The 27,180-nt window shown below is 38.8% G+C and overlaps 3 protein-coding genes and 1 long non-coding RNA gene across 5 annotated transcripts; 3 read left to right on the top strand and 1 right to left on the bottom strand.

Moving 5' to 3' along the window:
* The first annotated feature begins 2,103 nt into the window (after positions 1–2,103).
* On the top strand, positions 2,104–4,247 carry LOC117546295. The gene is made up of 3 exons (XM_034216480.1): positions 2,104–2,571; positions 2,910–3,209; positions 3,462–4,247. Exons 1-3 carry the CDS (start codon positions 2,122–2,124, stop codon positions 3,504–3,506), a joined length of 795 nt encoding a protein of 264 aa, XP_034072371.1. The 5' UTR covers positions 2,104–2,121; the 3' UTR covers positions 3,507–4,247.
* Positions 4,248–6,573: 2,326 nt separating this feature from the next.
* On the bottom strand, positions 6,574–11,153 carry LOC117546294 (zona pellucida sperm-binding protein 3-like). 2 transcript variants are annotated; one of them, XM_034216479.1, is made up of 10 exons: positions 11,096–11,153; positions 10,742–10,908; positions 10,550–10,653; positions 7,838–7,926; positions 7,570–7,750; positions 7,376–7,481; positions 7,185–7,270; positions 6,895–6,986; positions 6,760–6,826; positions 6,574–6,692 (listed from the first exon to the last, which is right to left on the bottom strand). In XM_034216479.1, exons 1-9 carry the CDS (start codon positions 11,115–11,117, stop codon positions 6,762–6,764), a joined length of 912 nt encoding a protein of 303 aa, XP_034072370.1. In that variant the 5' UTR covers positions 11,118–11,153; the 3' UTR covers positions 6,574–6,692; positions 6,760–6,761. The 2 variants fall into 2 exon arrangements, with proteins under 2 accessions (XP_034072370.1, XP_034072369.1); XM_034216478.1 differs by lacking the exon at positions 11,096–11,153 and adding an exon at positions 10,989–11,085.
* Positions 11,154–12,143: 990 nt separating this feature from the next.
* LOC117546291 lies at positions 12,144–12,479 on the top strand. The gene is made up of 2 exons (XR_004568988.1): positions 12,144–12,249; positions 12,338–12,479. It is a non-coding gene; the product is annotated as an uncharacterized LOC117546291 (long non-coding RNA).
* A 9,977-nt stretch (positions 12,480–22,456) lies between these two features.
* LOC117546298 (zona pellucida sperm-binding protein 3-like) lies at positions 22,457–26,653 on the top strand. The gene is made up of 10 exons (XM_034216484.1): positions 22,457–22,553; positions 22,635–22,801; positions 22,890–22,993; positions 25,312–25,400; positions 25,490–25,670; positions 25,759–25,864; positions 25,952–26,037; positions 26,236–26,327; positions 26,392–26,458; positions 26,526–26,653. The coding sequence occupies exons 1-9, from the start codon at positions 22,457–22,459 to the stop codon at positions 26,454–26,456; spliced, it is 987 nt and encodes a 328-aa protein (XP_034072375.1). The 3' UTR covers positions 26,457–26,458; positions 26,526–26,653.
* Positions 26,654–27,180: the final 527 nt, after the last annotated feature.

Genomic DNA, 27,180 nt, shown 5'->3' with positions numbered 1-27,180 from the left:
TGGTAAAGCACTTACTCATCACTGTACCCTGTATGCCAAGGCAGGTCTGTCATCACTTACTGTAAAGAGGCTCAGTCATTGGTACATGTTTATCTTATAAAGCTTTGTTGGGTAAACTCCCGTATTACATCTGCTCTCTGATAACACAGAGAGTTGCAAGCAGCTATTGTCTGAGATCGCATGATGTAGTATTATTAGATGTGCCAAGAGCAAGCACTGTCTTAGGTAAGACAGCTTTTATGTGCGCAGCTCCACTTGCTTGGAACAATCTTCAGCAAGAATAGAAACTGAGCAATCTCATTCCTCTGCATGTTTTTAAAGCATGTCTAAGTTAAATGCTCTTTGAAACTGGGTACTTGTAAATGTCGATAAGTATGTAAATGTATCCTGTAAATATGTTGAATGATGTCCTTTATTGTTTTATGTTGTTTTATGTTTTATGTGGAACCTATTTGCTGCAGGTCTCCCTTAACATGCATATTAGCAGTATATTGGCTCTTAATTAGACAGTATTAAACACGTATTAATGCCTTATTCTACATGAACATATTTTACAAGTAATAAGCCATTAGTTGAGAGTTTTTCCTCAATAACCCTCTAGTTAGTGCTTATTTATTGCAAGTAAGGAAGTTGTTGTCCATGAGTTTTGGTCTTAATACACTCTGCTCAATATGGGCCTAATAAGGCAGTAGTACCACAATAATAGTAATTCTCCCATAATAACACTTAACAAATATGATCTATTCTTATGTAACAATACATGAAACTATAAGTGTTAATTGTGTCTAAATAACTCAAAATTAGGTATTTATATCCAAAAACATGTTCCCTATTTTAAAGTGAAGTCTTGTTCATAACCAATAAGCTAGTAGTTTGACTCGAATTGACCAGAACAGGTTCCCTATTCTGAAGTTGCCTTCTCTTCACACTTTGTAAATACATTATAGCACACAACTACTGAAATTAACCTCAACAGTAACAAAGTAGGCACACGTTGAAATATATGTTTTATTAATGAACCACTAAAGAGAGGTTCAGACACAAGTGTTTTATAATGACTAATAAAGAGCCAATATACTGTTAATATGCATATTAATTAAGAACTAGTTGAAGGTGAATTTGTGTACTTTAATATAAAGTGCTACCATAAACTTGCTTTGCCTTGCCTGGCAGAACTGGTTTATCAATCTGATCTCTGGGGGAAAGGGCGTGGAGGCGAGGGACGACTGAAGCTGAGAAAAACAGATCTGGAAGAGAAAAACAAATATTTCATTCAAATATTGTATTCCAAAAGATTGCTGAAGTGAAACTTGAACAAATGTGTTCATTAAAACACATTTGCCCATTTGTTATCATTGTTTCTGCCATTGTTTGCGCTGCCGTTAACACTGATGCCATAATGTGGTTTATTTCGGCTTCTGGTGGTGGATCTTACACATCATATGTTTTACAACACTGTACTTTTTGACATCTGAGTGATCACGAAACACACACTGCATAGGGAGACTTTGTGTACCATTAGTACGGGTGGCCCCTTCTAAGAAAACTAAAAGATTAACTCATGGCATGATTTACAGCACTTTATTATATATCCACGTTTCCCTCTACACTACGATCATACCATATCTCAATCAATCATCAATCAATGTTTATTTATATAGCCCAATATCACAAAAGTTACATTTGTCTCAGTGGTCTTCACAGTGTGTACAGAATATCAGTATGACAATACGACACCCTCTGTCCTTAGACCCTCACATCGTACAAGGAAAAACTTCCAGAGAAAACCCACAGTTTAAAGGGAACATGGGAGAAACCTCAGGGAGAGCAACAGAGGAGGGATCCCTCTCCCAGGACGGACAGACGTGCAATAGATGCCGTGTGTAAATCTGATAGTGTTGAAGCAAAGATGGATAAAAACAACTATGTAAGACACAAGGAAACAGACATTGGAGGAAATGGTGATTGCAATGCTATCACTGTAAAGTCTTGTTCTGACAGAAGACTTTACAGCGTCTCTGCTTGTAAAAACGAACAGGAAATGCTTTTTTTGCGGGTATAAATAAATGTGCAGCTGCAGAACTGTGATCATTGTCAGTTGATGCCAGCCGCACATCAAAGATGCAGAGCCTTATAACAAAAATCGCCACTGAGAAGCTGAGCACCTACGCTGCGGTCATATCTATCTTCACCTACACTATTTTGCTCAACAGGGATTTAGCCTGCACCTGCGAACCACAAGCCTCGAACTGCAACCTGTACATGCTTCTGCCACCCGTTATCATTCTTTTATTAATACTTTTGTTGGACAGCTCGTTCCAAAGCGTCTGTAGATACTATTCCTCACATTGTAGATGCCCCTGCGGTCTTTGCTGTTTTTATGCCCATCATTTTTTAAGGGCATTTTTAGTCGGCTTGCTGTGGGTTGCTTTTTTGTTCCTCGATGGAGACTGGTATGTTTGCTGTCAGAATGACGGCTCTGAACAACAGGCAACGTTAGCCTGCAAAGCTGAGAAGGATATCAAAGTCAACGAGAAAGTTCTTAAATCTGAACTGAAGAACACATCCCGGGTGAGTGCTTCCTCTCTGGATCTACTTTATCAGCATCAGTTCTATCTGAAGTAATATGGAATGCCGTTCAAGCCAAAATTAAATAAATAAATACATATATAAATAAATAAATATGCCTATGAAATAAATTCTGAAATAAACAAATGAGGCAATAAATAGATATAAATGTAAATTTAAATACACATTTATTTATTTCATGGGACTTTTATTTCAATAAAATCAGAATTTATTTCAGGCATATTTATTTAATTGTTTATTTATTTAATGTTTGGCTTAAACGGCATTCCATAATGTAATGCTGTTGTATTATAACCATCTTTCTTTCTTTCTTTCTTTAGTTTATCGGTGGCTGGATTCTATTGGGAATTGTTTGCGTGGCTTTCGTCTTGCCATTCTGTGTAAGATTGAAAGGCTGTGGGAAAGAAAAACGTTGTTCCAACAAAACATTTCTGTATGAAAAACAGATTATAATAGAAGAGGGCAATGTGCTGGAAAAGCTTCTGAGTAATTCAGCAAAAGAGAAGTTGACTGAAGGAATTAAGAAAAACATCTGTGATAAAGATTGGGAAGGGTGTTTCGGTGCTGCTGGAAAGCTGCTTGATCCACCAAAGCAAGAGGGAGGAGAAACAGAGCGCCAGGTAAAGAAAAATAAATAGTTTTAACATTTTAGAGGGAGGACTCTGCTTTGTAGTTTCCTACATACAGAGCCCAAGCTGTTAAAAGTAGTTATATGGTGAAGCAGTTTATGAAGAATGCAAACATTTTTTTAAATAACATGCGACATGCTTAAAAATGTTCTATTAAATCAGCAACTGCAAAACGTCTGGTTGTTAGCAAGTCGCTGTATATGTTTATGGTAGACTGGATTTTTAAACCTATTTTGATATTAGGCTCAAAACCCAAGGGGACCGAGCCTTCACAGCAGCTGGCCCTAGGCTCTGGAACCGTCTGCTCCTACATGTGAGGTCGGCCCAGACACTAGGGCTTTTTAAATCCTCACTGAAGACACACTTCTTCTCTCTGGCCTTCTAGTCAGAGCGGAGTACGACATCTGACATTTCCCTGTGTTTTGTTTTTATATTTCTGTTGTAAATTATTGTCTTTTCTTTTAATTGTAGTTAAGTGTTTTTATTACAGTACATGTAGGCCTACAGCACTTTGGCTTGACCAAAAATAGTTTTTAAATGTGCTCTATAAATAAAACTTAATTTGATTAGAATGTCCTTTTCATGTTAAAAATCATCATCACTTTTATTTAAATAAATGTAAAGCTCTGTGCTCAATGTGACAGGCGTTGGTGCCAGACAGGCTGTTTGTTTTTTTCACCTCCTGCTCTATTTTCTCTTAGATTAGGGGTACAGTCCATATGTCCTTGCTCCCTGTATGTACAGGCTGATTGAGGAGGCACACCCTGAAGAGATCTGTCTCTCCATGGATCATGATCTGATGATGACTGCAGAGCTGAAGTGTACCTTGTTTATAATGTCAACTGCAAAATGTGTTATGTGAGGTTTAGGACTTTAGGTGGTACATCTCTTCATCACGTAGTTCAGCTTTATTGGTCTTTGCCAATTGACTTTATTTGTCAATATGACAACATTTGTTTAGCTTTTACTTAGAGATAATGTATATTAAGGAATTAAGAATGTTTTACAAAAACTTGCTTGATAATGATCTGATGCAAAAAATGTGTTTATGTTTTAATAAAATAATAAGTATATGTTTTGATTGAGTTCAGTAAACTTTCTATTTAAACATTTTGTTTTTGTGTCCTTTGTGAATTTTCTTTTTTTGTATGTAATTAAAATTATGGGATTAGTTTTGTATCATAAAAATAAACACTTTCTCAGAATAAAGCAAAACTAAGAGTTTAAGAGACAAAAAAACTGAGTCAAGCAAAATAAAATAAATTTAAAAAATGAAACTATAAGTTGCAAACAAATCATTTGTGTAATCATGTAAACTATAAGTAGTTCTTTGTTTTAACATAAGTTTTTGTTTGCAGTTCTCTTTGCTTGTTTCTCAATGATCAGACTTTTGCTCTTGCTGCAGCTCTCTCGTTTGCGCTCCTTCAAACGTCCCAGGTGGGCGGGACTTTCAGGGGTGTGTCCCCATTGGCTACTCAGTTTTTGAGTGACAGCCCACTACACCACAGATCATACAGTGCAACTCATGCAGCAAACTCCGGAGTCCACTCGGCCACGTTAGTGTCGGGCCCTTTCTCATTTCTCTAACTCCCCTCCTCGACTCCTATCCTCGATACTTAGTCCCGCCCACAGGAGATGCGAGCCGAGGAGTCGAGGAGGGGAACCGAGGAGAGAGGAGGGGAAGCAGCAGGCGGTTAGAGAAATGAGAACTCCTCTCCTCTGAGCGGTCATTTTAAAGAGACGTCCATTAATGATGACACGAGGCACAGCAGCCCTCTGTCTGATGGACAGATGTGTTCATGACGACTTATATATTTACTTTTAATTCATTCACAGTGCGGTATAATGAGACAATAACAGGCTACAGATGCGGACACACACACATATATATATATATATATATATATACATATATATATATATATATATATATATATATGTATATATTTATATACATAGGCCTATATATACAATTTCAGAATCAAACAGAGCACTCTCATAATAACGTAACACTATCAGAGACTGGATATATATCCCCCCCCCTCTCTGGTCGCTACAATGAGGAAAATAAATTACGGGCCAAAAGTTTTATATACAAGTATTAAAAGTACTGTAAGCAGAGGACACCAAACCAACTTAGACCTGTCTGTCCGCTGCATCTACGCACACACTCCTACCACACACGCACCTACAGCTGATTGATTGATTGATTGAAAAGTTTATTAACAGCTTGTATATTGGGTACAGTCAGGGTTGGGAGGGTTACTTTGTAAATGTAATCAGTTACTGATTACTGATTACATGGCTCTGAAAGTAATCCGAATACAGTTACGTGTCTTAAAAAAGTAACGTAATCAGATTACTTTTAGATTACTTTCTTTTTCCATCACAGATGGGTATGTTTTGGTGTACAGGAGACACAAAAAGCAAAAGGAAACTGAACGTGTTTTTACTGTTTTAATGGCTTATCAAGCGCACAACTGAAACATCACATCTGAAACGATGCAACAACATAATAAACTTTTTGGGGATGCAGCTTGGGATGTGAGGAGTGAGGGACACGGCTTAGAACGGGCGTGTCGCCTTCTGTCCTGCCAGTGTTGGCAGGACATGAATTAAAATGTCGAACTAGGACTTCATTTTAAGGACATGTCGGCCAGGGGTGTAGAGCTATATTTGTTTAAGCACCGGATCGGCAAAACAGGAGAGTGTGTGCACCAGTCTGCCTTGATCTATGAATTCATGTCTGTGACACTCAGTATCTGCTGCCCGCAGCTGTTTTATCAACACATCCTCACTCCCAGGTCGGCCTATGTTGACGTTATGTCAAGTTCCCTGTCGGCTTTTTCCAACGCAAGGGGGGGGGGCCTTAGCGTCCATTTTCAACGCAAGGGGGGGGGCCCTTAGCGTCCATTTTCAGCTTTCCGGGATGTCCATATGCTTCTATAGACGCTCATGGAAGCACGGCATTCGTTTGTGTCGGCTGCCCTTAAAGGCAATGTGAGCGTCCATTCTCATTGGATAACGGAGAATTGTACACCCGGAAGTAAGTATTCCCCTTACTGTCGATTGATTTTACAGTGATATCTGCACTACTCATCGACTAAAAAACACCAGATTATCCTTGTTAATTACACAACATTGATTGGTTTAAATTGTGTGCAATGCTTTTGTATTTTTCCCCTTCGATTCGGAGAAACATATATGTTTTCGGAGTAAAGGATGGCAGAAGACACTACACTACCCAGAATCCATTTTCCCAGAAAGAAGACCAGGTCATCAAGATTCAGTAATACAGCTTAGTTTAAACCATTTCACACAAAAGAAAAGTTAAACTCAATAATTTGAGAACTTCAATTAAGTGGTTTGGAAACATTTATTTGTATTGGCCACATGCAATCTGCAATGCAAAGAGAACCAAGAATAAAAACCAAATTCAGATTGAAGAAACCAGTCAGCGAAATGGATCCATTTCTGTTGGGAGAACAAAGTTTAATATAGCCGTTCAGAATAAATGTATATTGCAATACGAAACCCTTACCTTCAGGAAGTCACATCTGTGATGGTAAATGGCCCAATGACTGCTTTTTGTACCATTCCATGTTTCTCTGCAAAAATATATATTTTAGTACAAGTCAACCAAACAAGTGTAATACAGCAGAAGTTGTGTACATACCTGACGCAACACTCCTCTGCCTCCTTGACTTGCATTTTGATTCACAGCAGTCACAAAGATTGCTCTGGGCCAAGTTGTCCAGCAACTCCCAACTGAGTTCATGAAGATTGGATGAAAAGATAATTCAAATGCATCTCAACTCTTCCAAATAAAGATTCCACAAAGTTTGAATAGTTATGAATGGGATTCATCTGGATCTTCAGTAGACTGGGCTTAAGCTGAATAAGTCATCTCATGTAAAATAATGAACTTACAATTCAAATTGTGACACATTAAAGTAATATTTTTACCCATGCCCTTTGACAAAGTGGCAGGCTTTCTTAGTGCTGTCAAGACCATTGGGATCCCAAGCCAAAAGTTTGCAGTGGATAAAGACCTGTTGAGTAGAGGGGAAATATAGAAGTCATGGCATCAATTAATCTCAGTTTCCACAATAAAACCTTGACTCTGACAAAATAAATAAATGTAAAGGCCAAGTTACCTCTTCTCCCATAGCAAACGTAAAGGTCTGAAGTGATAGGCGAATCTCCGATGACTTTTGCCTTGGTTCGAATTTTGATCGTGACGACACACTTTCCAAAAGACATCTGTTGGGTTAAAGAAAAAGTATTAGCATTACGACCAAGGTTTCGACCAAAATATATTTTTGAAATGAATGCTCATTGCCATGAGTACCCTTTATTGGAGATGATAGGGTACATGGTGCTTTCAGGGTACAGCTCTGGTGTGGTAGCAGCTACACATTCCTCAAGAAGCAGCAGCAAGGGCTGATGGGTCTCCTGCACCACACTAGCCATGATGGGGATGATGGAGCCCAGAGGAAAGCGTGTAGATTCAGCAGGGCCTGAGAAGTCGTCTAGGGCAGTAAACAGGAGAAGAGTCATTAAGTTACAAGTCAGGGAGAGCTGCCGTTCGTAGAGAGTTTCTCATGTTGTTTACCCACCATTCATGAGGCCAATGTTAAACTGCAGATCTCCTAGACTGTAGGTTTTAAACACCGGGTCATAGATCGTAGCATACCAGTCTTTGGGCCTGCAAAAAATAAAGCAGAAGGGTACAGAAAATGCTGCAAAGTGAAACTATTGAACTTATTAGTGCAAGCTTGTTTACTCCTACGGACAAATTCTTTATTCTGCCGGGTTATTTTGCCAGTCTTCTTCTCCCACATTCCACATCGCAGAAACTCCGTTCAAACATCAAAACGTTCTGCTCGGTCGGGAATCGATTGCTATTACTTTCCTCATTCATAACTTTCATAATTCCCGAGATATATCACATTTTTTACATGGAAGTCAATGGAGAAACTCTTCAGACTTGAAAAATCTTCATGCAACTTCAACTGCTAACTGTTCCTTCATACTTTCACTCAGAAACCTCATTCCAACTTTAAAATGTTACACATCTTTCTGACATTATTCATATTAAACAACTTTGAAATCAGATTCATACTTTTAGAAATATTAAACATTGTTCAGACCTTGGTAAAGAGGCTTTCTTTATATATATATATATATATATATATACACACATATTTTTTTAACCTGCCATAATTCCCAAACCCTACATTCATGAGACGTAATTTTTCATTAGAAGCGTAGGAAAACATCTCCTAGCTTGTAAAAAAAAAAAAAATTAAGCAAAACAACAAAATTTCTCTTGAGGGCATGAAGTGACAAAAACTTTCAACACTTCTCCATTAAAGCCCATTGCAAATTCAGGCTCATCTCTCCTCACAGCAGCAGCCGCACACCTTTAGTTAATCTGCCAAAATTGCCACATTATTGACCCGAAAGTACAGAAAGCACACTCCAGATGCTTCACGCGTTGAAATTTCACCGAAACAAAAGGTTCACATGCAAGAGATTTATCTCTCATTCAGAACAATGGAAAGGCTCTCCTCTCACTGATTACTGCACATCACCATGAAACCTTTGATCTCAAGCACAGGTGTTTCATAACGTCGTTAGCTCAAACATAAACACCTGCGTGATGGAACATGATGGTGTCATAACGCCAACTGACATGCTCAGAACGCCACCAAACATCACATGATGGTTAACACTGTGGCCCTGAAGAGCTCTACATCAAATCTGATGTTACGTAATGTGGTGTTACTATGGCAACGCATCCCTCTCCATAAAACGCGATGTCGCTGTAACTCCAATGGACACGGTCCAATCGTCCCCCAATATTCACTTTTATATCACCGGTCCATGCCTCAACAGCTCTACGCCAAATCTGAGATCTCACCATATGCCGTTTCCATGGAAACACATCCCTCGCCTTAAAACATAATGTTGTCGTGATACCCAAGCAAATGGTCTAAAACAGCACCAGACTTCAGATAATGGTCTGGCCCTCAACAGCTCTATTTCAATTATGGGGTTTCATCATATGCCGTTTCCATGGAAATGCATCCCTCGCCATGAAACATGATGTCGCTGTAACTCCAATGGACACGGTCCGATCGTCCCCCGAACTTCGATTATATATCACCGTTCCATGCCTCAACAGCTCTACGCAAAATCTGAGATCTCACCATAGGCTGTTTCCATGGAAACGCATCCCTCGCCATAAAACACGATGTCGTAACTGATATGAAAATGGTCAAAACATCACCTGACTTCAGATGACAGTTAATGGTCCAGCCTTCAACATGTCTATGTGCCTTTAGTGAATTTTCCTCAAAAGCTGTTGCCATGGCAACGCATCCCTTGCAATAAAACACGATATTGCTATAACTCCTATGAAAATTGTCAAAAAGTGCTAAAACTTCACATGTGTGGGCCAACAGTCCAGCCGTGAAGACATCTACGGGACAGTTTTGAGATTTCTTCAAATGCCGTTGCCATGGCAACACAATGCTCGCCATGAAACATGGTTCTCATAACTTCAGTGAAAAGGCTCCAAACGGCCCAACACTACACAGATTTGGTAACGATGAAGCCATCCACATATCTAAGCGTATTATGGGGCGTCATCAAATACCGTTGCCATGGCGACAGATCATTTGCCATCAAGTTAGTTCAATAGTTTGCAGTTCAAATATTCTGCTGCTTTTCCAAGCTTGTTTACTTCTCTTATAAACACATTAAAGCCCCCAGTGTTCATGTATCATTTCAATCTAAATTCTTCAGTTTCTTCTTACACATTACATTTCAGCGTCAGCATAAAGTATTCCCACTAGCAAATTCTTCAGGAATAGCATTCTCTAGTTATGAACTGTTACTCCTATGCTAAAAGACAGTCCAAAATAAGTAGAAATGAACTACTTCCTCCAAAATGCAAACAACTAGAGTGAACTTAAATGTGTGATGTTCAATTAAAACTATAGGAACAACTCAATTGGGAAAAACAGTGTACCTTAGGGATTTCTCTCAGTAAATGGGGAAATTTTGTGATGAGAATACTTTGGGAATAGAACAGAAACAGGCTGTAGATTCCCTAAATCAGTCTCCCATTCATTGTCTATATAGCAGCTTCAGACTTTATACCTGATGACATCATAAGTTTGAGAGGGACTTCCATGGTTGGTGGCTTTGAGAGGGAGAAGCTTATCAAATTGAACTTTCCCAGGCCATGAAAATGCCAAATTGGAATTGTTTGTCAAGGGTAGTGTCACCCTTTAGCACCTTATGTTGGTATGAACACTAACCTATCATATGCACATACAACTGGGTGGGTGAAGGCCAAATTGTAAGAATCCGCAGAAGCAACGTAGGTCAGATCATTGCTGTACACCAGTGCATCCCCGGTGACCTGTTAGAGAGACAAAGATCCCCCTGAGAGAGCTGTAGGAAATATATCAGACTAACAGCTAGCAGGTTTAAAATATATATACACATACCAGTCTCCTAAAGTTACAATCAGTGAGATCCACATAGAAGTAGGCCTCTCCTGCTGAGAAGCTAGTTGGGAAACAGTTACCCAGACGGAGAAGCGACGTGTCGGCCTGGGGTCGGCTTTCTCTCCACATCAGCGTCACAAAATCTGGCCCACAGTCCACTTTCATGTCTGCAACACAAATAAATTAAGTTAAACTCAACTATTTGAGTCAAGGATAATAACATGGCTTTAATTGTTTCCAGTCTTACCTGCATATACTGCCATAGCAGCTGCCAGGCTCAGAAGCAGTGCACCTTGACAAAATGAAACCATCATGACCGAATGCTTGCTACTGACACAGTGCATGTTCTTATACCTTGTTCCTGAGAGGCATTCATCAAGATAACGTCTTTCACCTGGTGCCTGTCAACAGTCCCAGCTGCAGCAGCTAGAACACTGATTACAGCATGGGGAGCATCCAATCACATTAGTCCTTACACCCAATTCATTTTTATTCAGCTTCATAAGCAGCACAAAATCACCATTTCTTCATAAATGTATTATCCTGTGTGACTACCTTAAATTCTTATTTAAAACACTTTGAGGATCATAGTGCATGGGTTGTCTTACTGATGTTTTGATTTAGTTTTGCTGTTATATATATTGACATTAATATATGTATACGTTGGGATTCTTTGTTCAACTTTAAGTCAAGCAAGAAAAAGTTTTCTTTGAGAATTAAAAGGTGTCATTTCTAAACAAATGATCATTTTGGGGAAGGTAGTATTCCTTTATCAGATGTCCTGTCCTATTCAAATGTGTTATTTTTATATCTTTGACCTAATGGAAACTCAAGGTAAGGGAAAAAGGTACATTTAAGTTGTATTCAGTGTGAGAAAATATCCACACACGTGAATATTAGTTGTGTTGCTATGATGTCATCCTTTAACTGCATAAACACGTGCCATGCAGGCCATCCCTATTGATGTTATATTCATGGCCATAAAGTAAACTATGCTACATTCAACTGCAGGCATGAGTGGCCAGAAAATAAATTCAGATCAGAATTGTCTTTTCAAATGAGGCTCAACATAAATAATTGCCATAGTTGTAATAGCAGACAGATCACCAATAGCTTTTAAATCTGGTGGTGTATGTAATGTCAGAATGTGTATCATGTGCAGAGCTCAATGTAAAATGGAAAGTGAAAGAAAGATTCAGGGGCTATACTCCAACTCACATGGCCATTAAAGGTTTAAAGCCATGCTGATGTATTTTAGCCTTAACGATTGCTGCCTCCTCAGATGGGAACTCCTGGATGACAAGAGAGGAGACGAATGGGGTATCGCTTTTATGCTAACTTGTATGCTTTCTTTTAATGTAGTCTTTTCATTATGAAGTTATTATTGTTTTCTTCCACCTCAGAATCCAACGGCTTCATGCACACTTCTGTGTTGGGACCCCTGATCATAATGGATCCATCGCAACAAAATGCCCACAATGCATCGGATGTTTCCATTGCTGACCAAGGTTAATGAGTATTTATTTATGGTATTTGTCTTGACGTTTTGTTCAAAACTTGCCATAAGACTAACGTTGCTAAACATTTTCTCAACAGGAAGTCCAGTCTAAGATTGGGGAGACTGAACAGAGGGCCCAGGTGGACGACATCCATATGCAGATTAAAGTTGTCTATAATCTCTGTATAAATAAAACTGTTGTTAACTCCTGTTGAGTATACAACGAGTATCTTTACTTCATATGAAGGTTCTACTGTCATCAACTGTGTCCATCTGTCCCATCAGTAGAATTTTACTAATTTTGTGTTACTTTTGTCATTGAAAGATACTGTAAATTATAATGTAACCTTTAATGGCCATGTGAGTTGGAGTATAGCCCTGAATCTTTCTTTCACATTCCATTTTACACTGAGCTCTGCACATGATACACATTCTGACATTTCATACACCACCAGATTTAAAAGCTATTGGTGATCTGTCGGCTGTGAAGTAAAAACTTATTTTTAGCAATGTTGAGCCAATCATCAAATGAGGGAAACTGGATTCGCCTGTCAATACACTGATATTTATTGAGAGACAAACGGCCGGAGGATTAACAAAGCAACTCGCACTGTTCAATGCAAGCTGCCAAAATTAACTCTGCCCACACAAAGACAGAAGCGCTCGAACCTGGTCTCTGAGAAGGGGCGGAGCCCAGAAACGCGGGCCTTTACCCCAATCGATTACAGATGAACAGACAAAGAAACTCTGTCTGAGTGGGCAGTAAACCCTTCCCCCCCACACAGAGAAAGAGTAGTCACTCATGTGAAGTTTCTCAGGTCAGCTACGCATCAGACTAAAATATTCCTTTACAGATCCACCCTTTTATCAATTTATGATAATCAATTAACATTAGTCTAAAGAATATTTCAGTCAATACTTAAATCAATAAGCGTCTTCAGAGTTGTGTGGGCTCACTCACATTAATTACATCAAAAGTAGAACAAGATTGAAAACACTTCAATCACCATGATTGAACACAGTCAATCATAATACAAATCATCTCTCTTCAGTGCTTGGCATCATTTGTCAAAAAGCACAATAAACATGTGAAATACAAAAATATTATAGCAACATATATGTTTCAAAGATAAGATCTTTTATTATTTATCACTAAGTTAATCTCATTCATCAAACACAAATTCTAAATCAGCTTACATCTCAAAGATTTACTTCAAGGCAATTACTTATTAAAACACAATTATAATTTAGGATTTATAATAAATCCAATTGATTCAAGAGTAAGGCATGATATTTAATTAATTACATTGCTTCAACTATCAATCATTATGTCATTTCAAAATCTGAAGGGAAAACTAAACAATTCTCAAGATGTTTAACAATCTGAAAAGGAAAAATCAAACATTTTATTGTATAACAACCTGAAAAAGAAAAAGAAAAACATCTGTTCTTTATTCAGAGTGTCAACTGTGATCAATATCAAAACATCTGTTCTTTATTCAGAGTATCAACTGTAATCAATATCAAAACATCTGTTTTACCTGGTAATGATTAAGGATAGTAACATTGTCTGTAATCAATATTAGAAATATCTTATTGTTCAATACCTTATAAATCTGAAAATATCAATTAATTAATTAGTTTAGTGTGAAAGTGTAATCTGATCTGACAAAATATATTTACCACCACTATTTAACACATATCTGTTCATTGGGAATACAAAAACAATCATTAATTGTACATGTGTAATCATCTGGTCATTCAATTCAAATGTTATCTTTGTACGAGAGCTAGAAGACATGTTTTCCTCCTCTCTTTATGACACAGAATGTCTGGTGTGTAAAGGCATCCTGATACTGTAGATTAGCACTGAGGTGCTGATTGGCTCAAAACTCTTCTTCATCAGAGCGCCATAACTCAATTATCTGTAGATTAGCACTGAGGTGCTGATTGGCTCAAAACTCTTCTTCATCAGAGCGCCATAACTCAATTATCTGTAGATTAGCACTGAGGTGCTGATTGGCTCAAAACTCTTCTTCATCAGAGCGCCATATCTCAATCCCCCCCAATTGCTCTGCTTTTGTGGCTCATTCAGTGAGCACTTTATGATCTCCCAGTGAAACAGAGGCTCATCTGCCTGTATTCCTTCTGCTATCTGCTTGAGAGCAGTGCACCTGCCTATTCCAAGTGGCACATCCAGATGCCCCCCCCGTGATGGGAGAGGTTATGAAAACATCTGCTCCTCCAAGAAACATGGAACCTTGTATGAAGCCTCTGAAGCCATTGCTCGTCCTGCAGAGTTGTCTGCCTGAGCCCACCGAGCAGAAAGATGAAGAAGCATCCCATCTCATCAGAAAGTTGAAGATTAGAATCCTCTCATCTCGAACGACCTCCTTGCCCGTGGATAAGTTGCTCTCTGCAGCCGGAGAGTGTGATCCTCTCTCTCTGACCCTTGGCCTTCAGAGCTGTCCTAGTTATTGGGTTAACACTTGATAGGGATGTTTTCCTGAGTGCAGACAACTCAAAGTAATGGATTAGCACATTATCATTCAATTACAAAAATAGGATAGGCCCCCTCAGAATGATTTGGGAGCCTTCCTAACACATGCACATTATAAATGTAAGGTTTGTGTTAGTCATTTAACATGCAAGAATCATATACTCATCAGTCCAAAGCAGAGAAATGTTATTTTAAGTTAAATGTGAGCTAGTCCCTGTGGAATAACCCTTTCTCAATGATTCTGAATGTTATATTAATTCATCATTTACCGTTTGATCAAGGATTAGTTTATCAGAAGTACATTTCCTCTTCCATAAAACATAGGTTTGAGAAATGAATGTTCCAATATGAAATCAATTTCTCAATATAATTTGACTCTTCCCTCTCTTTTCTTACATATTGTCACATATGAAATAATAACTTAGGAGTCTATTTAAGCATGGTATTGTCTATATAAGCTATTAATCGAGAAAACTCAGAGTCAGTATGCAACTCGCAAATATCTCTCCTCCTTCCTATCCCTCTTTACTCACTTCCCCATCTCTTTCTCATCCCTCTCTCTTCTTCATCTCACTCTCATCTCCCTTTACTCACTTCCCCATCTCTTTCTCATCCCTCTCTCTTCTTCATCTCACTCTCATCTCTTTCTCTCTTATTTCTGTTAGATATGAAGTAAAAACATACAAGTCCATGTAAACATCTGAGTTACCACCGTTACCAAACGGTGTGCCGCGGCACACTGGTGTGCCGTGAGGCAAGTCCGGGTGTGCCGTGGGATTTTGTGACAACCATACGTTATTATTGCAATATACAACTACACAAAAATAATTATTTTTCTTTTAATTTACTATATCAGTACTTTGTAGGTTTATATGTACGTAATCTGCGTGACTTGCGCGTCCACATCTCCACGTGCAGTGCTGCATAAACATGGCTGAGTCAGCGATAACTCTCGAGGGGTGGAGGTATGCCCATTATTTTTATATCACGCAGTCTGTTCTTCTTCTCTGTCTTTCGGTTGTTGCCTGTATTGAATGACAAATACACACTACCGCCATGGATGTACAATAAGAACTGGATACAGCGTGGGAGGCGGGGCCTCATTCATTTCTATGAGAGCTGCTCATTAGCGCATGATGATAAAATGGCCCAACTTTTGAGAGAGTGAAACGTCACAGATTACCCAGCATGCCTGAGAAGTACCCGTATGTGCACTCATAGAGCATGCGCAACTTTAACCAAAATGCTCGTTCACATCAAGCACGTCAATTTGCGTACGCGTAACAGCACCGCGCGTTCATGACAGCATGGTAATGGATTGTTGTTATCATGGATTTGATATGAACGAGGCGGCAGTTAGCAGCTAGCGGCTAGCTAGTAATGATCTAGTGATATCGGTAATATTAACTCTATTTAATACAACATTTACGGTACAAGATTTAATCATACAGCCCATGTAGTATGACAATGAATTACAGCAAACATGTGCAATATATCCATTATTACAGCTCCGTGGGATGGCAGTAATACGATATGGATCCGTTCCCATTGTGCATCCATGGGTAAAGATAAACGCAACTCACATTGGTTTCTCATACATCTCTGTAAACTACGTGTATTCACTGAATTTCACTCTCTGCCTTTAACGGCTCGTTGTAGCTCCAATAGCTCCAGCCCCCACCCTCCCTGTGAGCACAGTGTGCTCTGATTGGTCGGGACACGTAACATGAACGTGCCGGGCTGCGCGGTCCCGTGGATTAGATGCGCGTTCATAATGCAGAGGGAAATAACTCTCAGAATAACGTTATTAGCAAATTTTTTACAACTTGAGGAACGAATGTTTTTAATAAGGGCTATACAAGTGTTCATACTGGGTAGTTTATTTAGTTAAAAAAATTATCCAACGAGTTACAGACCACTCTTTCCCCATGTAAGTCAATGGGAAAAAGTGTTTCCGGGCCTGGCAACCAAACGGAAGTGTAGTACCGCCGTTTGGCCAGCACGAATATTTTCATCTGAGTCCGGCGCACTTCCTGGGGGCTTGACTACCGCCGCCTGCTGGTAAGGAAAGTTATTGCCACTCACGCATGCGCAGTTTGTACGTGCTCGGCGAGTAAAGTAACGAGTAAAGTAACGAGTTACTTTATGTAGATAATAACGAAGTAGTGTAATATATTACTTTTTTTTAAAGTAATACATTTATAAATTGTAATTTGTAGTTCAGGACCATGGACAATTCAGCTTCCTTGCATTGACAGTTGTCTGTGCTGAATTTCTGCTGAGTTTCCTTTGCCTCATTTTCTATTTTGTGACCTGTCTGGTGTAAATGAGTGTGTTGCTGGTTTGATGAAGCCTAATTTGATAAAGTTTCAAATTAATTTGGGAAATATTTCGTAATATAGTTGTCTTTGTCACATTTTATTTGGCATTAGTAAATAATTATGCACATTGACAAATACTTTACATGATATGAGTGATAACACGTGTTATAAGGGCTATTTTTCACAATAGGTGTGCCTTGAGATTTTTTTCTTGTCCTTTGGTGTGCCTTGGGCACAAAAAAAGTTTGGGAACCACTGGCATAAATGATAGTGGGCGTCTGAGGGTGTCATTACTGAGAAATGTCAAAGAAATTCAAAACCTTACATTTTAAAACAGGTTTGCATTCCTCCACTTAAGGTGACGTTATCATTGGAAACAATAAAAACGAACTATTTTGATGTAGAATCTATAAATTGAATCGTTAGAGCAGAACAAAATGGTTGTATTGTAGCCTGAGTTCCGTGCAGCCTCTAGTTTCAACAGGTGGAAACATGGTCCATATAATGTGAATACATGCAGAAGTAGACAGTAAGAGGCCCCTGACATTAGGCCTATTTTTAAAATAGTAGGGGCTCTTCACTCTGCATAGCAGTATGAATAGCCTTAAAAAACAAACAACCCACTCCATGGTAACAAGAGTCATATTTCTGACCCATATGCCCTAAGTGAAGCCGTTAGTCTCATCTAACTGACCCAAGGGTTGGTGCTGGTGTGACAGTTCCAAGTGTTCAGAGCAGATGTCAAGCTTCCAGTTCATGGCTCGGTGGGGGGGGACCAGACCCACGTGAGACAGTATCAAGGCTGTAATGTTCAGTGTGAGGAGCGTCATTCTCTCTGGGAGCAGGAAATGGTGTCCATTCTCGGACCAAACCATTAATGTCATGTAGAGCAGCCATAGCATCTCTGTGACTGCACTCAGCCGGACTGTAGCAGGGTAGAGCTGGGTGACTCTTAGTGAAGCTGTCCAACTCCATTAGACAAAATGGAACCACGTGCTAACAACAGGGTCATCAATGTCTCTCTTTACCATTGGCCTAATCATAAACAAATTAGTGGGAAAAATGTGGAACACTAATCCATCATGTGGAATGTTGAGTTAATTTAAATAATTACTTATGGGTTGAAATCAAATTAACATTAACATTATAACTAAAGTCAGTTAACAAATTGGACTTGCACAGATCAGTAATCAATACACTATTTTCCCAGCTCTGTGATGAAAACGATAACAAGCAGGGATGCAAACTTGTCATATTTTGGGGAAATTTGCCGTTTTGAATCCAAAATAGGTCGTTTGTGTGATTCATGTTGATCTGCAATAAAATATTATTGGGGTATGGGCAGGGTTGCTAACTTTGGGTACCTAGCTGGAGTGAGATTTTGATATCATGGGTTTAATTACACGTAGCGGGACCTTAGCATATATTTAGGATATATATATATAATATATATATACAAATACACAATATTGGACACAGACTATAAAGGGCACACAGTTTCATTAAATAATGAAAGTCAAACACATGTTTGTTTCCACTGTTTTATTGTGTGCCTGTCGCGAAAAGCAACTTATTGACTTATCGGCTCCCGAGTATTTGCGATATTTGCGTTGGGTAATCTATGGTAGGGCTAACCCATACAGTGGTGGGGCTCAAATCAGCATTTGAAATGTAATTACATACACGCTATATCGCCCCTTTGTCAGTGAAACGCCACGCGTGAGGTTTAGATTATTTCCCTGTCTCAATCCAAATTGAACTGTATGAAATAAAAGGGCACATTTGTGTTGTAGTAAATAAAAAGGGCGACCTGGAGGCAATCCTGCCATTTCCTCACAAGTGAAAGAGTTGACATGTTGAAAACCCAACCCCCGCTTGGGGTCTGGGGGGATTCTCCCCCAGGAGATGTTTTGAAATACTAACATAAAATACACATTCTCTCTTTAGAGGAAAAAATAAATCCATCTATTACTACACGACATATTTAAATGAAACTGAACCTGCTGCTCCTCGGGAAGAGGCGGTGTGAATTACTTTACATTACCCCATGGTTCTGTGTGTCAAAATGGAAGGTTTCTGGCTAACGTTAGCTTAGGTACTCAGATCTTGTTCTTGAGTACAAGTAGAAGTACCAGAGTGTAGGAATACTAAGTTACAGTAAAAGTACTGCATTCAAAATGTTACTCAAGTAAAAGTATAAAAGTATTGTCATCAAAATATAGTGAAAATAGCGACAGTAAAAGTAGTCACTGTGCAGATTGGTTTATTTCAGAATAATATATATGATATGTTTTATAATGATTGATCATGAAAGTGTTCTCAAAGCTGGTAAAGGTGCAGCTAGTTTGAATGACTTTGTATACTGCAGGGTAGCTGGTGGATTTACTCCAGGTGGAACTAAAGTCTGATTCAACACTTGATTAGATTTCACATCATTCATCCACATCTGAAAGTAACTAAAAGGTATTAAATACATGTAGTGGAGTAGAAATACACCATGTACCACTGAACTGTAGTGGAGTAGAAAGAATAAAGTAGCAAAACATTTTAAATACTCAAATAAAGTACCAGTATCTCAAAATTGTGCCCAAGTATAGTAATTGTTGAGTTTATGAACTTAGTTACTTTACACCAGTGGCTATACAGATAGAAAGACTAAGCCTTGCACAGAGGCATGAAAATACATTTTCAAAGGTGCTCAACAGTTCTGCCAAAAAAAAACTGACTGCTGACATGAGATGTTCCTTTGTGCTCAGGCCATAAAACCCCCAACGCACCGTGCTGTGGTCTGCTTCAGATTATCTTTTCCTTCTAGAGGTCACGCCTGTCTCTGACACCGTGTCTTGCGTTTTTTTTTTTTTTTTTTTCTTCTGCAGCACCAAGCAGAGTAAAGAAAAGCAGGGGATTTTGACTAGAAATAATTTGAAACAGTTTAATAAAGAATGTTGAACTATATTTAAAACTGTAATTGAACTTCAACTTATATCAATTATCCAATTCCAGTGGCCAGTTGGAAACAGATAATGACAAAGTTTTCATTTTGCATCAATCGTGCAAAAAGGTTCAATCACCATTATGTCTGAGTCTTGTCTTATCTGCTTTGTTTCGGAATGTGTTCAATACATTAGGTTTTTTTTATTTTCATTATTACCATACAATACATAGATTAAGAATAAATGAAACAAATAATACAACATTGACCTATTTGAGCAGACAGATGACCCACAGTGATGCCTCTGAGGTTCCCGGGTGTAAAACAGAGGCTTTTTGCTATTTTCTTTTTCTTTTGCGGAAATTTAGATTGCAATGTATCATTTTGCTTTACATCCCTACATCATGCATTTTTTTTCTCAAGTAATTTACTTTTGGTGAGATAACTAAAGTTTAGTTCATTTTACCTTGGCTGTGGACTGATTCATTATTAGTTGTTACAAAGCATGCACAAGACGGCGGGTAGACAAACAAACACGAAACAATTATACAAACAAACATGAACCCGCAACAAATATCAGGTGACAGCTAAACTCATCCAGCTTAATTTTAATCCGAATTAGGGAAACTTCAGCGGGGGTAGGGAAATATCTGTTTAATATGAGTGCCTTCTTACCCATATATACTTGTACAAGTGCTAAGAACGGAATATGTTGAAAAGTAATAACTACATTATTCTCAATCAACAACCACTATGCTAATTTAGTGGTGCTCTGCCCTCCCCGATCCGGAGAGCAGAGACTTTAATTAATTCAGTACCCTTTATTTTAACAACAGCCAAATTCAACAACCCCTCAGATTATGAAAAACAGCGTGATGTAATATTTCGTATCACGTTTCCCGTTAATAATAGTTCTGTTTAGTTCCAAAACTCATAATGGTGCGATTTAAGATGAATACGACACTGCTTTCTTTCTCCTCGTGTGCTGCTCTCCACAGGGGGGGGGGAGGGGAATTACCCTCCGTGCAGCAGCAACAGGGAGATGTCGAGGCGAGTTGATTTAACTGGTTAAACCGTTGAAATCTCCAGAATTCGGCGATTCGTTTCAGTACAAATCTTTACATTTCTTTTGAACAGAAGTTCCACATTACTGATGCCCTCTTTAAGGTCTCTCCGAATATTTGCCGTGCACACACACAGAGGAAACCAAAAAAATGGCATCTATCTGTTCCACAGGTAATTTTTATACCGTCAATCACAGAGTCTGGCGAGGCAATGTCAAAATATAAATTTGAAATTACACTCACCAGCTCGACGATCTGTTGGTAATTGTTCGTGACGCAAATTGTGAAGTAAAAACTTCTTTGCAGCAATGTTGAGCCAATCATCAAATGAGGGAAACTGGATTCGCCTGTCAATACACTGATATTTATTGAGAGACAAACGGCCGGAGGATTAACAAAGCAACTCGCACTGTTCAATGCAAGCTGCCAAAATTAACTCTGTCCACACAAAGACGGAAGCGCTCGAACCTGGTCTCTGAGAAGGGGCGGAGCCCAGAAACGCGGGCCTTTACCCCAATCGATTACAGATGAACAGACAAAGAAACTCTGTCTGAGTGGGCAGTAAACCCTTCCCCCCACACAGAGAAAGAGTAGTCACTCATGTGAAGTTTCTCAGGTCAGCTACGCATCAGACTACAATATTCCTTTACATCTGCTATTACAACTATGGCAATTATTTATGTTGAGCCTCATTTGAAAAGACAATTCTGATCTGAATTTATTTTCTGGGCACTAATGCCTGTAGTTGAATGTAGCATAGTTTACTTTCTGGCCATGAATATAACATCAATAGGGATGGCCTGCATGGCACGTGTTTATGCAGTTAAAAGATGACATCACAGCAACACAACTAATATTCACGTGTGTGGATATTTTCTCACACTGAATACAATATAATGAACTGAAACATTTACCTTGAGTTTCCATTAGGTCAAAGATAAAAAAATAACACATTTGAATAGGACAGGACATCTGATAAAGGAATACTACCTTCCCCCAAATGATCATTTGTTTAGAAATGACTCGCCTTTTAATTTCTCAAAGAAAACTTTTTCTTGCATGACTTGAAGTTGAACGAAGAATCCCAACGTATACATATATTAATGTTAATATAACAGAAAAACTAAATCAAAACATCAGTAAGACAACCCATGCACTATGATCCTCGTGTTTTAAATAATAATTTAAGGTAGTCACACAGGATAATACATTTATTAAGAAATGGTGATTTTGTGCTGCTTATGAAGCTGAATACAAATGAATTGGGTGTAAGGACTAATGTGATTGGATGCTCCCCATGCTGTAATCAGTGTGCTAGCTGCTGCAGCTGGGACTGTTGACAGGCACCAGGTGAAATACGTTATCTTGATGAATGCCTCTCAGGAACAAGGTATAAGAACATGCACTGTGTCAGTAGCAAGCATTCGGTCATGATGGTTTCATTTTGTCAAGGTGCACTGCTTCTGAGCCTGGCAGCTGCCATGGCGGTATATGCAGGTAAGACTGGAAACAATTAAAGCCATGTTATTATCTTTGACTCAAATAGTTGAGTCTAAACTTAATTTATTTGTGTTGCAGACATGAAAGTGGACTGTGGACCAGATTTTGTGACGCTGATGTGGACAGAAAGCCGACCCCAGGCCGACACGTCGCTTCTCCGTCTGGGTAACTGTTTCCCAACTAGCTTCTCAGCAGGAGAGGCCTACTTCTATGTGGATCTCACTGACTGTAACTTTAGGAGACTGGTATGTGTATATATATTTTAAACCTGCAAGCTGTGAGTCTGCTATATTTCCTACAGCTCTCTCAGGGGGATCTTTGTCTCTCTAACAGGTCACCGGGGATGCACTGGTGTACAGCAATGATCTGACCTACGTTGCTTCTGCGGATTCTTACAATTTGGCCTACACCCACCCAGTTGTATGTGCATATGAGAGGTTAGTGTTCATACCAACATAAGGTGCTAAAGGGTGACACCACCCTTGACTAACAATTCCAATTTGGCATTTTCATGGCCTGGGAAAGTTCAATTTGATAATAAGCTTCTCCCTCTCAAAGCCACCAACCATGGAAGTCCGTCTCAAACTTGTGATGTCATCAGGTATAAAGTCTGAAGCTGCTATATAGACAATGAATGGGAGACTGATTTAGGGAATCTTCAGCCTATTTCTGTTCTATTCCCAAATTAGCTTTATCTATTGAAGTATTCTCAACAAAAAATGTACCCATTTACTGAGAACAATCCCTAAGGTACACTGTGTTGTTCCTAATTCATTGTCAATTGAGTTTTTCCCATAGTTTTAATTGAACATCACACATTTAAGTTCACTCTAGTTTTTTGCATTTTGGAGGAAGTCATTTAACATAGGAGTAACAGTTCATGACTAGAGAATGCAATTCCTGAAGAAATTGCTAGTGGGAATACTTTATGCTGACATTGAATTGCTATGCTGAAATGTAATGTGTAAGAAAAAAGTGAAGAAGCTTTAGATTGAAATAATGCATGAACACTGGGGGCTTGAATGTGTGAAAAGAAAGTGGAAAAGTAGCAGAATATTTGAACTGCCAACTATTGAACTAAGTTGATGGTGAATGATCTGTCGCCATGGCAACGGTATTTGACACCCCATAATACGCTTCGATATGTGGATGGCTTCATCGTTACAAAACCTGTGAAGTTTGGAGAATTTTCACTGAAGTTATGAGAACCATGTTTCATGGTGAGCATTGTGTTGCCATGGCAACGGCATTTGAATAAATCTCAAAACTGTCCTGTAGATGTCTTCACGGCTGGACTGTTGGCACAAATGTGAAGTTTGAGCACTTTTTGACCATTTTCATATGAGTTATAGCAATATTGTGTTTTATTGCAAGGGATGCGTTGCCATGGCAACAGCTTCTGAGGAAAATTCAACCATTATCTGAAGTCTGGTGCTGTTTTAGACCATTTGTTTAGGTATCACGACAACATCGTGTTTTAAGGCGAGGGAATGTGTTTCCATGGAAACGGCATATGGTGAGATCTCAGATTTGGCATAGAGCTGTTGAGGCATGGACCGGTGATATACAAGTGAATATTGGGGGACGATTAGACCGTGTCCATTGGAGTTACAGCGACATCGTGTTTTATGGCGAGGGATGCGTTGCCATAGTAACACCACATTACGTAAAATCAGATTTGATGTAGCGCTTTTCAGGGCCACAGTGTTAACCATCATGTGATGTTTGGTGGCGTTCTGAGCATGTCAGTTGGAGTTATGACATCATCATCATGTTCCATCACACAGATGTTTAAGCTAACGACGTTATGAAACACCTGTGCTTGAGATCAAAGGTTTCCATGGTGATGTGCTGTAATCAGTGAGGAGAGCCTTTCCATTGTTCTGAATGAGAGATAAACCTCTTGCATGTGAACGTTTTGTTGAATAACCGTAACAGATATCGGTGACATTTCAACGTGTGAAGCATCTCAAGAACCCTTGGCTTCTGAAGTGTACTTTTGTGTACTTTCGGGTCAATAATGTGCCATTTTTGACTAACTAACTAAAGGTGTGAGGAAAGATGAGCCTGAATGTACAATGGGCTTTAATGGAGCTACGAGATGTTTTCTCATGAAAAATTATGTCTCAGGAGTGTGGGCTTTAATGGAGCTACGAGATGTTTTCTCATGAAAAATTATGTCTCAGGAGTGTAGGGTTTGGCAGGTTTAAAAAATATATATATGAAGGCGAATTTCAAGCTGTCCTCCACTCTAGCTGTGAAATCACGCACTCTAGCCTTAACGAGCTGCACAATACATATGTTAAAATCTGATGAAAGCCTCTTTACCAAGTTCTGAGCAATGTTTAATATTTCTAAAAGTATGAATCTGATTTCAAAGTTGTTTAATATGAAAAATGTCAGAAAGATGTGTAACATTTTAAAGATGGAATGAGGTTTCTGAGTGAAAGTATGAAGGAACAGTTGAAGTCGCATGAAGATTTTTCAAGTCTGAAGAGTTTCTCTTGACGCCCATGTTACAAATTTGATGAATTATGGGATGTATCTCGCGAATTATGAATGACAAAAGTAATAGAAATCGATTCCTGAACGATTTGAGCGGAGTTTCTGCGATGTGGAATGTGGGAGAAGAAGACGGACAAAATAAACCGGCAGAATAAAGAATTTGTCCGTAGGAGTAAACAAGCTTGCACTAATAAGTTCAATAGTTTCACTTTGCAGCATTTTCTGTACCCTTCTGCTTTATTTTTTGCAGGCCCAAAGACTGGTATGCTACGATCTATGACCCGGTGTTTAAAACCTACAGTCTAGGAGATCTGCAGTTTAACATTGGCCTCATGAATGGTGGGTAAACAACATGAGAAACTCTCTACGAACGGCAGCTCTCCCTGACTTTTGTAACTTAATGACTCTTCTCCTGTGTACTGCCCTAGACGACTTCTCAGGCCCTGCTGAATCTACACGCTTTCCTCTGGGCTCCATCATCCCCATCATGGCTAGTGTGGTGCAGGAGACCCATCAGCCCTTGCTGCTGCTTCTTGAGGAATGTGTAGCTGCTACCACACCAGAGCTGTACCCTGAAAGCACCATGTACCCTATAATCTCCAATAAAGGGTACTCATGGCAATGAGCATTGATTTCAAAAATATATTTTGGTCGAAACCTTGGTAGTAATGCTAATACATTTTCTTTAACCCAACAGATGTCTTTTGGAAAGTGTGTCGTCACGATCAAAATTCGAACCAAGGCAAAAGTCATCGGAGATCCGCCTATCACTTCAGACCTTTACGTTTGCTATGGGAGAAGAGGTAAATTGGTTATTGGAATTAAGGTTTTATTGTGGAAACTGAGATTAACTGATGCCATGATGCCTATATTTCCCCTCTACTCAACAGGTCTTTATCCACTGCAAACTTTTGGCTTGGGATCCCAATGGTCTTGACAGCACTAAGAAAGCCTGCCACTTTGTCGAAGGGCATGGGTAAAAATATTACTTTAATGTGTCAGAATTTGAATTGTAGGTTCATTATTTTACATGAGATGACTTATTCAGCTTAAGCCCAGTCTACTGAAGATACAGATGAATCCCATTCATAACTATTAAAACTTTGTGGAATCTTTATTTGGAAGAGTTGAGATGCATTTGAATTATCTTTTCATCCAATCTTCATGAACTCAGTTGGGAGTTGCTGGACAACTTGGCCCAGAGCAATCTTTGTGACTGCTGTGAATCGAAATGCAAGTCAAGGAGGCAGAGGAGTGTTGCGTCAGGTATGTACACAACTTCTGCTGTATTACACTTGGTTGACTTATACTAAAATATATATTTTTGCAGAGAAACATGGAATGGTACAAAAAGCAGTCATTGGGCCATTTACCATCACAGATGTGAATTCCTGAAGGTAAGGGTTTCGTATTGCAATATACATTTATTCTGAATGGCTATATTAAACTTTGTTCTCCCAACAGGAATGGATCCATTTCGCTGACTGGTTTCTTCAATCTGAATTTGGTTTTTATTCTTGGTTTTTATTCTTGGTTCTCTTTGCATTGCAGATTGTATGTGGCCAATAAAAAAAAAAATAAAAGTTTCTGAACCACTTAATTGAAGTTCTCAAATTATTGAGTTTAACTTTTCTTTTGTGTGAAATGGTTTAAACTAAGCTGTATTACTGAATCTTGATGACCTTGTCTTCTTTCTGGGAACATTTCCAGGTCTATTCAATGTCATGAACTTTTTTCCTGTGTCAATTTCCCAGAAATATTGATCACACTATATCTTTGAAAGCAATATGATTACATTACACTTTTTGTTCAAATTTCCAATCAATAACTCTTCACAGTTGATGCTTATCATGTAAGTATTATTATTCTGTATTCTTCAAGCAGGTCAAGGCTAAACTCAGTGATTTTCCAAAGAATATTATGGCTGAACAATGAAGAGAATGGATTCAAAGCTTTTCAGCACTATACTCAATTGGCCCTTTCTGTTTTGTGTTTGGACTTGTTCCATAAGGTTCAACATGTAATTATCAAACTCGATGTAACTTGCAGACTGATTCTTAGTACATAATACACTCTTACTCCTATTCACCTTAGCTGAAATATGTTGCTGTTTTTGTTC

This window comes from Gymnodraco acuticeps, unplaced genomic scaffold, assembly GCF_902827175.1.
Source record: "Gymnodraco acuticeps unplaced genomic scaffold, fGymAcu1.1, whole genome shotgun sequence".
NCBI lineage: Eukaryota > Metazoa > Chordata > Actinopteri > Perciformes > Bathydraconidae > Gymnodraco > Gymnodraco acuticeps.
The sequence above is the reverse complement of the archived record's forward strand: the minus strand, read 5'-3'. Positions and strand labels throughout refer to the sequence as shown.